This window comes from Mesoplodon bidens (assembly GCF_964165515.1).
Source record: "Mesoplodon bidens genome assembly, chromosome: 9".
In the NCBI taxonomy this organism is placed as follows: Eukaryota; Metazoa; Chordata; class Mammalia; order Artiodactyla; family Ziphiidae; genus Mesoplodon; species Mesoplodon bidens.
In genome coordinates, this window is record NC_138166.1 from 12,880,817 (window position 1) to 12,892,995 (window position 12,179).

The following is a 12,179-nucleotide window of genomic DNA, read 5'->3' on the forward strand; positions in this document are numbered from 1 at the left end:
CAGCTGCAGGCGTGGTGAACTAATTACAGAGCTGCTCCGTGCCCACCGCAGACATTTGGTTAACCACAGGGCATCTATGGATACTCCCAGGGCATTCCTGCCCTGATACTGTTCAGGAGAAAAGGCAATAGGAGTTAGAATCTTGATTATCTGGGGTTCTTCCCTAAATTTATATTTGCAGGCAAAAAGCAAAACAGATATAAATGTATAGTATTTAAAGGGCACCAGAAAGAAAGAGAAACTGCTCAGAGTGCCACTGAGCAAATGATTTAATGTCAATGTCAAAAGCCATCCTTTCCCTCAGGAAAGAAACACAGCTGAGGGGCAGAGGGGAATGTGTGGTTCAGAGGGCAGTATGGACAAGTCCCCAGAGAGATTCTGAATCAGCAGAACCCCAGTGGCCTTGGACCAGCTTAGTGCTTTAGAAGTGCTGTGTGATTAGTGTAAACACAGAGACCATGTGGTCGCAGTAGGGAATTAATTACCAGGAGGAAAGCGCCTCATGCCCGTGACCTGATTCCTAGGAGGTATGTGCTGGGCACCTCCCTCATCGTGAGCCCCCCCAGATGGCTCCCTGCAAATACATACTCTTTCACCTGTGCCACGACGCCAGTGGGGAGAAGTTAGGATTCCTACAGAAGTCTTTAAAACATATCATTATCTGTCTTTGCAACTGGACTTTATGCCAAATAATCAGTATTCCCAAACCTACCCTACTGGAATCTTCTGAGCTCTTTCTCTTTCTGTTATTTATGCCAGAAAAGCAGGCACTTTTATCACAAGAACTCTTTTCAAACCCATAGAGGATTTGTGTGGTCTTGATTCCAATGGCCTCAATGGCTTTGTTTAATTTTGAATACAAATCGGTAGAACTTTCAGTAATGAGGCAGCCAGGTGATGCCCGTCATGAATATAAAAGTCAGGGCAATGTCATCTCAGGGTTTTGATTCACCCCAGAAAAATGCAACCAAGTATGAAACCCGAGGGACAATGCCACATAACTGCAGTTGTGGGAAGAAACCACATCACATGAAACAAAAGCCCTCAATTCACTTTAATGTTTTTAAAATATGGGGGCAAGATATAACAGCTGGATAATACTTGCCAAAGCTACTGGTCACAACCATGACTGACTTCAGAAGTGCTGGCACCTGTCTTTCCTGCACCCACGACCCACAGGGCCAGGGAAGCAGCCGCAGAGTGAGTGGCACGAGGCTCTGAAACGGGGACACTATCCCGAAGTGAACCAAGGAATCAGCCCCACGGAGGGTGCAGCAACCAGTGTCACTGCCAGCCTGGGAAGTAAACTCTGAACACCCGAGTAAGAAGTGGAAAACGGAGGCTGCGCTGGAGCATCCGTTAGTAATAATGATGGATGAGTTTCGTTTATCTTAACGGAAGGGACCTGGGGAGAGGTCTGGTTTATAGGCAACATGTCTTCAGAAAGAAGGAATGCCAAATAAAATTCTGAATGTGCAGTTTTAAGGAAGGTGGGAGCTCAACCCTGCCCCTGGATGCTACGCATTTTCAACAGGTGCCAGCTGTGGTAGCAAGGATCACAGGACAATGCTCTCCAGCTTTCAAAACTCACAAGGTCACACAGCATTAAAATAAAAACAGAAACAAAAGGCCTTCTTCCCATAGCACTCTCATTCTGGCCATCTCCTGCTTGGCTGCCACTCTAATTGTACTTGAAGTGCTGCCTCCAGGAAAGTGACTCAAGAACCAGCTGGAGCAGAATGCAAATAAACGGGTGGGGGAGGGAGCCCAGGGAAAGGAGAGGACAGGAAAAGAAAAACAAAATGCAGGAGGAAAGGGGGAAAGAAGAACAGACCCCCATTTGAGTTCAGCTCACAGTGTTTTTAACAAGGAAGAGCAGGTCTTGGTACCTCACTGTGTTTTCACTTTGATAAGCAGCCTGTAATCCCAGACAGGGACAAGTACGACAATATACAGAATTTACCTGTAACAACAGACGTACAGGTGCCTGAGAATTAAGCTGATAAAAACGGGAAGGGTAAAAGGAGTCACACGAATGGTACCATTTACTCTCAATTTTCATGCTGAGGTCACTAAAGGCATATTTCACAAAGGAAGGCTCTTGACTCTGACCTACTGGTCTCAGGCATACCATTTGGAGATGAAAATGACTAATTTGAGACCAGTTAATATGCAAAGAGCCTGGCTCTTGAAACATTATGATATGTACCTGTTCCTTATTGTAACTGTCAGGTATGAGGGCGTGTCTACAACCACCGCCTGGTACAAGCAGCCCGCCACATCCTTTCCTCGGAGTAGGAATAATGAACCAAGACTTGCTCCCAGATACACACAGGAATAAAGAGGGACATTACAATTTGTCTGTCTTTATAAACAGGAAGGATCTGGCACAGCGCTAGGAATAATCCATTCGAATAACTATTTAGACTAGTAAAGCTAACTAACTGCTTTCAAAGGCTTAGAAAATAAGTTCACCTTTGACGTGCTATGTAAATACGAATTGTTTCTGAATCTTTTTTTAATGAAAGTGGATGTATGAGGTGTCTTTTCTCTGCCTCTGATACTATATTTATAAGGCTTTTAAAAAGTCTGTCTAAAGGACAAAGAAAAAAACCTTTCTATAAGAGCTGATTATGGTTCTGCTATTTTAATGTGCCTCTACCTCATTCAATCAGATAGCGTGGAATGACGTCAAGGTGGCCATGCACAAGAAAGGTACTCTTATTTAACAGAGGGGGATCAAATAATTCACCTGGTCCTCTGTGCTTCTAAATGAATTAGAACACCGCCCTGGAGGACCATGCATGTGTCAGAGATCTTTCTCTTTACATGACAACAGACAGCCCCTTTCTACTGTTTGAAGGATAAATTTCATTGTCTGTATTATTTCCCAACAAGGTTAATCAATTATTCTTATCAGTACTGACCTGGTGGGATAATAAAACAGTGAGAAAGCCCCATGTTATGTAAAAATGGGAAACGCTGCTCTACTGTGGGACAAACTACTTAGCTTAACCTTGAAATATCAAAGATGACTGATGATCCTTTTGTTAAAGACAGTAAAAAAAGCTGGTATGAAAGTATCTTTAAATTCTTTCCTTTTTTACCAATTAGGTTTAAATTTACTTTTTTCATGTTAAGAACTTTCTTCAGTTAAAAAACTGAAGACCATAGATGGTCTTTTATTTAATGGATAATACTGAGGCTGAAACATTTTCCCCTTTGTAGCTATGCATCAACTTACCTGTGCAAAATCAGCAGCAAGACGCATTTTCCCACCTTCACCAAGAGGTCTTATGAGACTGGCATTTCGGATAAAAAGTTCAATGGCTCTTTGGGCAATAGCTTCAGTGTTGTCAAAGACAAAATCCAAGCATTCAAAGTGTTTAAAGTAGTCACTCATAACTCTGGCAATAAAACCTTGAAGCTCCTTCATGTAGAGAGAACAGGGAACATCAGGCTTTCCTGAACTGGGTAATGATCTGCAAAAGAAAAAATCAGCCAGTACACTAAAAGGCACTATTTGATATTGGTCTCCCCCTCTGCCTGCTATTTCACTCCTAAGCAATTTTTTACTTTAAAGGTAGGAAAGGCATTGTTTATTTTTGCTAAAAGTTAAAGAGCATAAAACAATGTTTAGATTATATTCTAAAGACTGTTTTAGGATGCTAGGAAGATGACTGAAAGAATCTTGGAATCCATTTACCAAAAGACTATTAAAAATGATACAGACAACCATCTGTCTTGGATGATTCGCAGAAGTGCCTTATGCACTCTGACCTCTCAAGGTCTCTTCCAGCTTTACGACTCTCCATCCACTCACGTGGTTTGCCTGGTTAGTGAATAGATCAGTATTAGATACTGAAATAGGATTTTACACTTGGTGGCAACAGAAAATGCTGCCTTCCCCAAACAGATTCTTGGCAAAGATATCTCTGCTCTTGTGCTATTTAATCCAATCAGTCCAATAGTAGAATTCTGACTGTGGAACTGGTTATGTAACAATACACATGGTATGCAATTTTCTCCTCCCAGATGATGTTTGGAAAGGCTTTAATTTGGATCAACAGATGATGCCAGCTGATGCTCCATGAAATACTATTTATAATTTATAAGTGTTTATAATTGCTCTTTAAAGAATATATGAAAAGAATGTGCAATATTTATAGGAAAGAAGAGTTATGCCAAAATTAGAAATCACCTGATATTAATTAGCAAGCCAGTGAGATCACTGGCTATATAATGCTGAATCTTTTTTCAAAAAATAAATCATACTCTGAGAATGATGCAGAGAAATTGGCAATGGTCTAGGGAAGAAAAACAGATATGATTCAAATGCCTAGAGCAGGAGAATGAGGTGAACTTAATTATTTTAAAATACAGCAATGGTTATTATAAATGGGATGCTAACCAAAGGTCTTCCACATCCAGAGAGCAGATAGAAATAGAGAAAGCATGCTGTGTTCCAGCAGGAAGAGACTTTGTTCAGGTGTAAGAAAGAATGTCCTAACTATGGCAAGGCCATTGAGGGGGCATGGTGGAACACTGCTGTTTACAATATCATAGGGTGGAATGCTGCTTGGTACAGAGTACAGGGACAGCCTTAGTAAGAGATGGCAATCTTCACGCGGGGTTTGGTTCTGCCAGATTCAGACCATCATGGCCTATCTTTATTCAGGTTTTGTCAGCCCCAAAGGCTAAGTTTAAAAAAAGAAAAAAAAAGGAACCCATCTCTTTCTAATCTTGTGCTTTATCAAAAAGCACTGTCATTATCTTGGTACTACTCTGGAGGATTGTTTCAAGAATTCTAATCTGTTTAGGTGATATCATTTCCCTGAGGATTAGAAAGTGATATACTAAACCAGGTTCCGTAAGCATGTGTCAATGTAAGCAAAATAAAATGATCTATTAGAAAAATTCTGAAATATGTATTATCAATTCTCAGCATGGATTAGAAGTCTGACTTAAATTGACTAGAATAGAAACCTTGCTTGACAATCGCTAAAGCTCAGCTTTCCCAGTTACATCAAACCTTTTAGTAAGAGGTTCTCAACTGATAAAGTGAGCAGAAACGTCACGGTCTTAGTAACGAGAGCCCGCATACAGAGGCAGACGGCAGAAGGACTGAACAAACACACGCCTGAGAAGTGGCACCAGTTGTTCTGGGGTCAGTGCGTGTTCTCCCCTCCTCAGAGGTGCTCATCCACCACTTCAAGGATCTAGGGTCCTCCTCCTGTTACTGACTTCCCTCTCCCATTCAAAGCTGATATCAGACACGAGTCATTTTACATTAAATAACAGAATTTCAATCAATGTACTATGTCAGACATTTACAATTTAAGCTTTATCTAATTTGGAAAGACACACACAGGTCCCACTAAATACATTTAAAATACCAGGAAATTGTGTTGAGGATTACTTTTTAATTAGCAGGGGATTCTGTCATCATACTACAAATAAGGTTGGCCTAGAAGGTAAACCTGATTTATTCCTTTTACCGTGAGTAGGTGTGAAGGGCTTGGAGGGGCAGGTAGTCATTATTATTTTTCCAAGTGTGATCCCGGAAGATGGCCCTACTATAGAAGTGATTCCACTTGCTGAATAGTTTCATCCAATGTCACCTTATATTTCATATAAGCCATACATATATGAAATGACGTGACAGAATTACTAATAACAAGGTTCTAGAAAGTGGGAAAATCCTTGCCATGAATGCTCCACACTCCTGTACGGCCATGTATGGAAAATAACTTTCAGTGGAACCTCATATGTCTGCTGTACAGAGAGTGAGCTGAAATGGAGCCGTTAATGGCCAGTTGGGGAAAAAAATTGAGGACAATGTTATACGTCTTAAAATAATGCTGCATACCTGTGGCAACCTATCGGTTAAAGACCCAATCTGGCTCACTAGTATTTAAGCAAACTAATAAAAACGTATCTACTTGGGAAACCAACTTTTTTTTTTTTTATTTTTATTTTTTTTATTTTTTTCTTTTTGCGGTATGCGGGCCTCTCACTGTTGTGGCCTCTCCCGTTGCGGAGCACAGGCTCCGGATGCGCAGGCCCAGCGGCCATGGCTCACGGGCCCAGCCGCTCCGCTGCATATGGGATCTTCCCAGACCGGGGCACGAACCCGTATCCCCTGCATCCGCAGGCGGACTCTCAACCACTGCGCCACCAGGGAGGCCCAGGGAAACCAACTTTTAATGTCTAATGTGTTATCTGCAGGCACCAGCTGTGGCTCATCAATACAATTACTCAAGTAAGCACCTGACCACTCTTGTTAGAACAAGCCTTCAAAATTACTCCAGTTTTGCTTCCTTTTCAGAGGCATTGATGATTGGTCTAACTGGGACATTTCAGATCATTTCTGAACAAAATTCCTTTCCTCCCAAATACTGGTAATCAGCAGTTTTATATTCCTATTTCCAAATACCACAGCATTTTTGTGTAGAACCCACTTTACCCTTCTGTGCTTCATACCATTATTAAAAATAGAGACTGACCTTTTCACCTTTCAAAAGATACTTTGTAAATGAAATAATAAATGATTTGAAAAATTAAAAGACAGTGTAATAATCACATAATTTTTCTACGAACAGCTAGACTAGTGGCTAGAAATTTAATAAAGTAGATACACTATTAAACGACATGAACATAAAGAAATAGAGCAGTTAAAAAAATAGTAACTAACTATGCACTAGGAATAAAAAACACATATGTACACTAATATATGAATATTTAGCTCTAGAGTATGGTTAAGCTTTTTAAAAAAAAATCACACTAAGCATGTGCAAATAACTATTTCAAATCCTCCACAGTTTTCTAATACACTAAGTCAAAACCATTTTACTTTACTTAAAGAGATTTCAGTAAACACTAAGCTAGGAACTATGATTCTTATTCTCAAGACACACATGATATGGATAAGCAGTATACATATGAAAGAGCTGTGGAATAATACCAAATTGCTTATGGCTAGGAGTGACACGACCAGATTAGACTGCCACAAGACTCTGACAAAGGAAAATCATCTTTGCAGGGGGTTGGGCAGGACCTCGCCCTCAAAACCAGAGCAGGAATCGGACTAGCAGAGTGACAGAGGCAGGACATTTTATACAAGGAATACCGTGCCAAGACCAGAGGCTCAAGTACAGCTTATTTGTGAGAAGTAAGGAAAAAGATACAATTGCAAAGAGGAGATAGTACTAAATGTCCTGAGGTGCCAAGCTGAGTCTCGCAGATGTTAATGGTTCTATGTGTCAATGACAGGAGAGCAATGATGACAAGAAGAACTGAAAACATTTAACCTGCTAATGGTGCTCAATGAATCAAGTAGGATAAGGATGGAGGCCAACCCCATCACAAGAGGAACACGGTTCTAGACTGGTAGAGACTTAGGGAGTAGAGGTGGAGGTGGGCATGAAAAACAAAGGTACTGAAGGCTAGTGAACACTTTGGCTGGAGGTCATTACCCAGAAAAATCTTCTTGATGCATAGTGATGATGATGGCCTCTATAGCATCTCCCACGGAAGTCAGCAAGGGTTGCACAGCATTTCCCATAAGAACATGGACCGCCTGAAAAGAAGATTAAATTAAGGAGAGGCAAACTTTAAATAGATCTAACACAGAATCTGAAATATGAGAAGCGTTTTGACTAAAAGTTTTCACATTATGTCAAATTCGAACTATATACAGTTTAACTCTAATACCCAGCAGAAGTCTGCTCTTCTCCTAACTGTTGTCAGTAATGAGTTTTCAAGCTTAAAATATGTGGAACATGGCACTGAAAAATTTCAACTCCACCACTTTTCTCATATTTTCAAAAAGTTTAATGCTCAAATGAACCCCTGGAGAAAGAAGAAGAGAGGGGTAGTGCCACTTATGAAGCAAAGATCACATGAACACACTTTTTTTTCTAATTTCCATTCATTTATTCTTTATATATATTTTTTAACATCTTTACTGGAGTATAGTTGCTTTACAACGTTGTGTTAGTTTCTGCTGTATAACAAAGTGAATCAGCTATACGTATACATATATCCCCCATATCCCCTCCCTCTTGCGGAACACATTTTTTAAAGTTTCTGAAAAGACTGAGGCAAGACCAAAAGTAATTCTTCAAAATCGGAACAACATCATATGCTTTTGACCAGACTGAATATAATAAATATATCGGTGATTCTTAGAGGGCAGAACAGTTAGCCTTTTCATGGATTAGATTTCTATTTAGAGTTCTACAGCAGTGAGTCTCAACTGGGGGCAATTTTGCTCCCCAGAGGACATCTGGCAATGTTTCAAGACACTTCTGATTGTCACGACCGGGGTCGGGTAAGGGTGCGCTACTAGCAACTAGTGGACAGAGCACAGAGACGCTGCTAAACATCCTGCAGTGCACAGGACAGTCCCCCACGACAGAGAACTACCCAGCCTAAAACATCAATAGTGCTAAGGTTGAGAAACTGTTCTCCTGTGAGGTATAATTATCAATTAGGTTATATAAGACTCTAGGCCTTAGTTATAAGTTTGTTTTTTTTTTTTTTTTTTTATGTTGGGGGTAGGAGTTTATTAATTTATTTATTTTTGCTGTGTTGGGTCTTCGTTTCTGTGCGAGGGCTTCCTCCAGTTGTGGCAAGTGGGGGCCACTCTTCATCGCGGTGCGCGGGCCTCTCACTATCGCGGCCTCTCTTGTTGCGGAGCACAGGCTCCAGACGTGCAGGCTCAGTAGTTGTGGCTCACGGGCCTAGTTGCTCTGCGGCATGTGGGATCCTCCCAGCCCAAGGCTCGAACCTGTGTCCCCTGCATTAGCAGGCAGATTCTCAACCACTGCGCCACCAGCGAAGCCCCAGTTATAAGTTTTTAGTGTGAAAATATGACTGGGCCTCAGTAAACATTCAAAATCTAAATTTTAAGTATATTATATGTGCTTCAGTCATGATTACATACAATGAAGATGGATGACTCTGGCTCATACAAATGACTGAAATCAGTGAGAAAAGGTTAAACAGGACCCTTATTCATTAAATTCCTAAACGTCATCTCCAGCCCTTAATCTCTGATAAAAATAAACATGTATACGGGATTGAGAGACATGCGCTCCGCATTTTCTCTCTAAGCCCTCTCCCCTCAATCCCTTGGCTCTCTTTACTGAAATAAAGGACGAAAACAAACAAACAAACAGAAAAAGAGAGAAAGTGTGTGTGTGTGTGTGTGTGTGTGTGTGTGCGTATGCACTTACAGTTTGCCCTCAGGGAGCTCACAATCTAGTGACAAAAGGTAACAAGTTGTAGTGATATCAGTACTCTACAGAGTGCTACGGGGACATGGGAGAGACACCCAACTTATACTGAAAGGATTTAAAACACAAACGGTGTTGCGTGAACTGAATTTCAAAGATCAAAATGGGTTAAGAACCAAGTGTGTGTGTTGGGAGAGGGTGGGAGGCTGGTGGGGGCCATATGTCAAAGGCACAGGAGCCTGGGGAAGTTGACGCTTTTGGGGAACTGCAGGTGTTCAACACAGAGTATGAAGTGGCTGCCTATGTGGAGGAGAGACAGAGAGTAGATGTACTCTGCGTAGGCTGCTAAGGAGATGGGAATAGATCCTGAGGGACTAGGAAACCAACAATGGGTTTTAAGCAATGAAAAAAAAAAACATGGTTAAAGCTTTGAATTGGGGAAAAATCATGCTGGACAGCAGAGTACATAAATTAGACCAAAGTCGGGAGGATACAGTAGGAGTATAGATGAAAAGAGGTGAGTGCCTGGACCAAATCAGAGGCAGCAGGGACAGAGATGAGGAGTCAGGGTGGAGACACTGGGAAAGGCAACTGAGGACTTGGGAACCAGATGTGAGAAGTACGGACTGTAAAGACTGAAGGGTACACTCAGAGTTTTTCTTCCTTAATGACTTGGTGGCATTATCAACTGAATGTGTAAATGCAGAAGCAGCTAGCTGGCTGATTTAGGGACGGAGGGAGAAAATAATGAGTTCAGTTTTGGACACGAGTTTGAAGGACGTACAGGGAAATCCACATGGGCCATCCAGTAGGTGCTGAGATCTTTACAGCTGTAGTTTCTGGCAAGGTTTGACTAGATATGGTTGTCTTTAGCTTCTAAGAGAGGAGATGAAGCCAAAAGAGTCAATGAGATCCCAGAGGATGATTTGTAGAAAAAGGCCAAATGCCATTTTAAGGTCATCCAGAAGAGGAACCTTTGACAGATTAAGAGGGGTAATAGCATGTATTCAGTATAGGTCACACGCTGCATACTGTACTATGGGCTTCGCGAGTAATCATCCCACTGAAAACTCAATTATTCCTTCCTCTAAGAATTACAAAAATCTCTAACTTACAGATGTGGAACCTAAAGTAATTTGTAGATAGGGAAACTAAAGTCAAGTTAAGGAGGTGTCCAAAGCCATCAAGTGGAAGAGCTGGGATTTTCTAGGTGCATTTGACTCCAATGAGCTTTTGGTTACATCAATACGTTGCCACTGGGCAGAGAAGTAAGAAGAGATCCTGGAATACAGTGAAAATAAATAGGAGATTTCAAGAAGGAAGGGCAAGTTTTCTGTGCTAGTATGAAGGAGTGAGTACCGAACTACAGATCGTCCTACAAATAATCATGGAAAAATACCAAAACCAAAACAAAAAAACCTACTGGAGGCTTCTGGAGATGGAAAAATGCAATTCGTTTTAGTGGGGTGTGTAAATATATAGCAACCAGAAGAGACTGAGTTTTCCCTTTTTCGTGATTCTGCTCTGAGAGTGACTATCGTCATGGTAGTAGCGAGGCTGGGTGGCTAAAACTCTGAGAGAAAAACCAAACCAAACCAAACCTGCAGTCTTTCAGGTCAAAGGAACAAGGGGAAGGAGCCCTGGTTCAACCAGGGCTGCTGGAGAGTGAGAGGGGAACCTCAGAAAGGAGAGAGCCAGAGAAGAAGAAAGCCTATTTTTCTATGTGTGAATTCAGCACTAGTCTTCAGCTGACTTGACCATGCATGTGCAAGGCAAACTACAAATGGCTTGCAACTAAGGCTTAAAGAACTATACTGAGACCTGAGACACAGCCAACTACAGGTTTGACAGTGCACAATTTGAGTCTACACAAGTTAATTAGCTGCTAAAGCAATGGTCAACATTTTTAGGAGCAATATATAAAAATACTGAGTCTATACAACACAACGCTCACATTGTCTAGGATATATTAAAATGACTACATACAAAAAGCTAGGAGATGTCATCAATTCTAAAGGGAAAGACAATCAATAGCTGCCAACTGTGAAATGATCCAGACTCTACAATTATCAGGCAAGAACCTCAGTGAGACAGAGAAAACAATGCCCATAATAAATAAAGTAATAGGAAATCTCAGCAGAGTGACTGAAAATGTAAAGGAGAACCAAAATGGAAATGTTAAACTAAAAAAATCACACTGCATGCAATGGGATGTACATGTACTTCAGTAAATGCAAAGTTTCTATAGTTTAGGTGACACAGTACAATATTAACTGTAAAAGACTGTGGAAAGTTGAGGATGCATATATCCACAGAAGAACTAAGAAGAAAATGAAGAAGAGGTATAGGTGAAAATCTAAGAAATAAATTAAAATGAAATTCAAAAAAATAATTAATAATCAAATAATCCAAAAGGTGGCAGAAAAGGTGGAAAAGAGGAAATAAAACAGAGGGGACAAACAAAAAACAAATAATAAAACTATATACCTAAATAAAACCTTATTGATAATTATACTATGTTAATGGAGTAAACACTCCAATTAAAAGGCAGAGATTATAAGAACAGAAAAAAGGCAAGACCCACTGTATACTGTCTTCAAGAGATGTATTGAAAAAAATAAAGACACAGAGGAGTTGAAAGTAAATGGACAGAAGAAGATAGAGTAGTTAAATTGATATCAGATAAAACAATGCATGACAATAAGTATTAAAGCTAAAGGATATGTCATAATGACAAAGGGTGTTCATCAGAAGGCATAAAAATGATAAATACTTATATAACAGAGCTTCAACACAACTAGTAATAGAGCTTCAAAACGGAGGAGTCAAGAATCAACAGAATGAAAAGGAGACATAAGCAAGTTCACAATCATAGAAAATTCTAACTCCCATCTTTCAGCAATTGATAGAACTACATAAAATAGCAGTAGAGGCATATCA

The 12,179-nt window shown here is 40.5% G+C and overlaps 1 protein-coding gene across 1 annotated transcript in view; it reads right to left on the minus strand.

The window, feature by feature from the left end:
- COG5 (component of oligomeric golgi complex 5) overlaps positions 1–12,179 on the minus strand; it is a 277,137-nt gene that overhangs the window by 19,343 nt on the left and 245,615 nt on the right. Inside the window, exons 17-18 of the mRNA XM_081244423.1 lie at positions 7,476–7,579; positions 3,245–3,482 (exon numbers count right to left, since the gene is read on the minus strand). Of these exons, the coding sequence (XP_081100549.1) occupies positions 3,245–3,482; positions 7,476–7,579 (342 nt within the window). The remainder of the gene's footprint in view (positions 1–3,244; positions 3,483–7,475; positions 7,580–12,179) is intronic.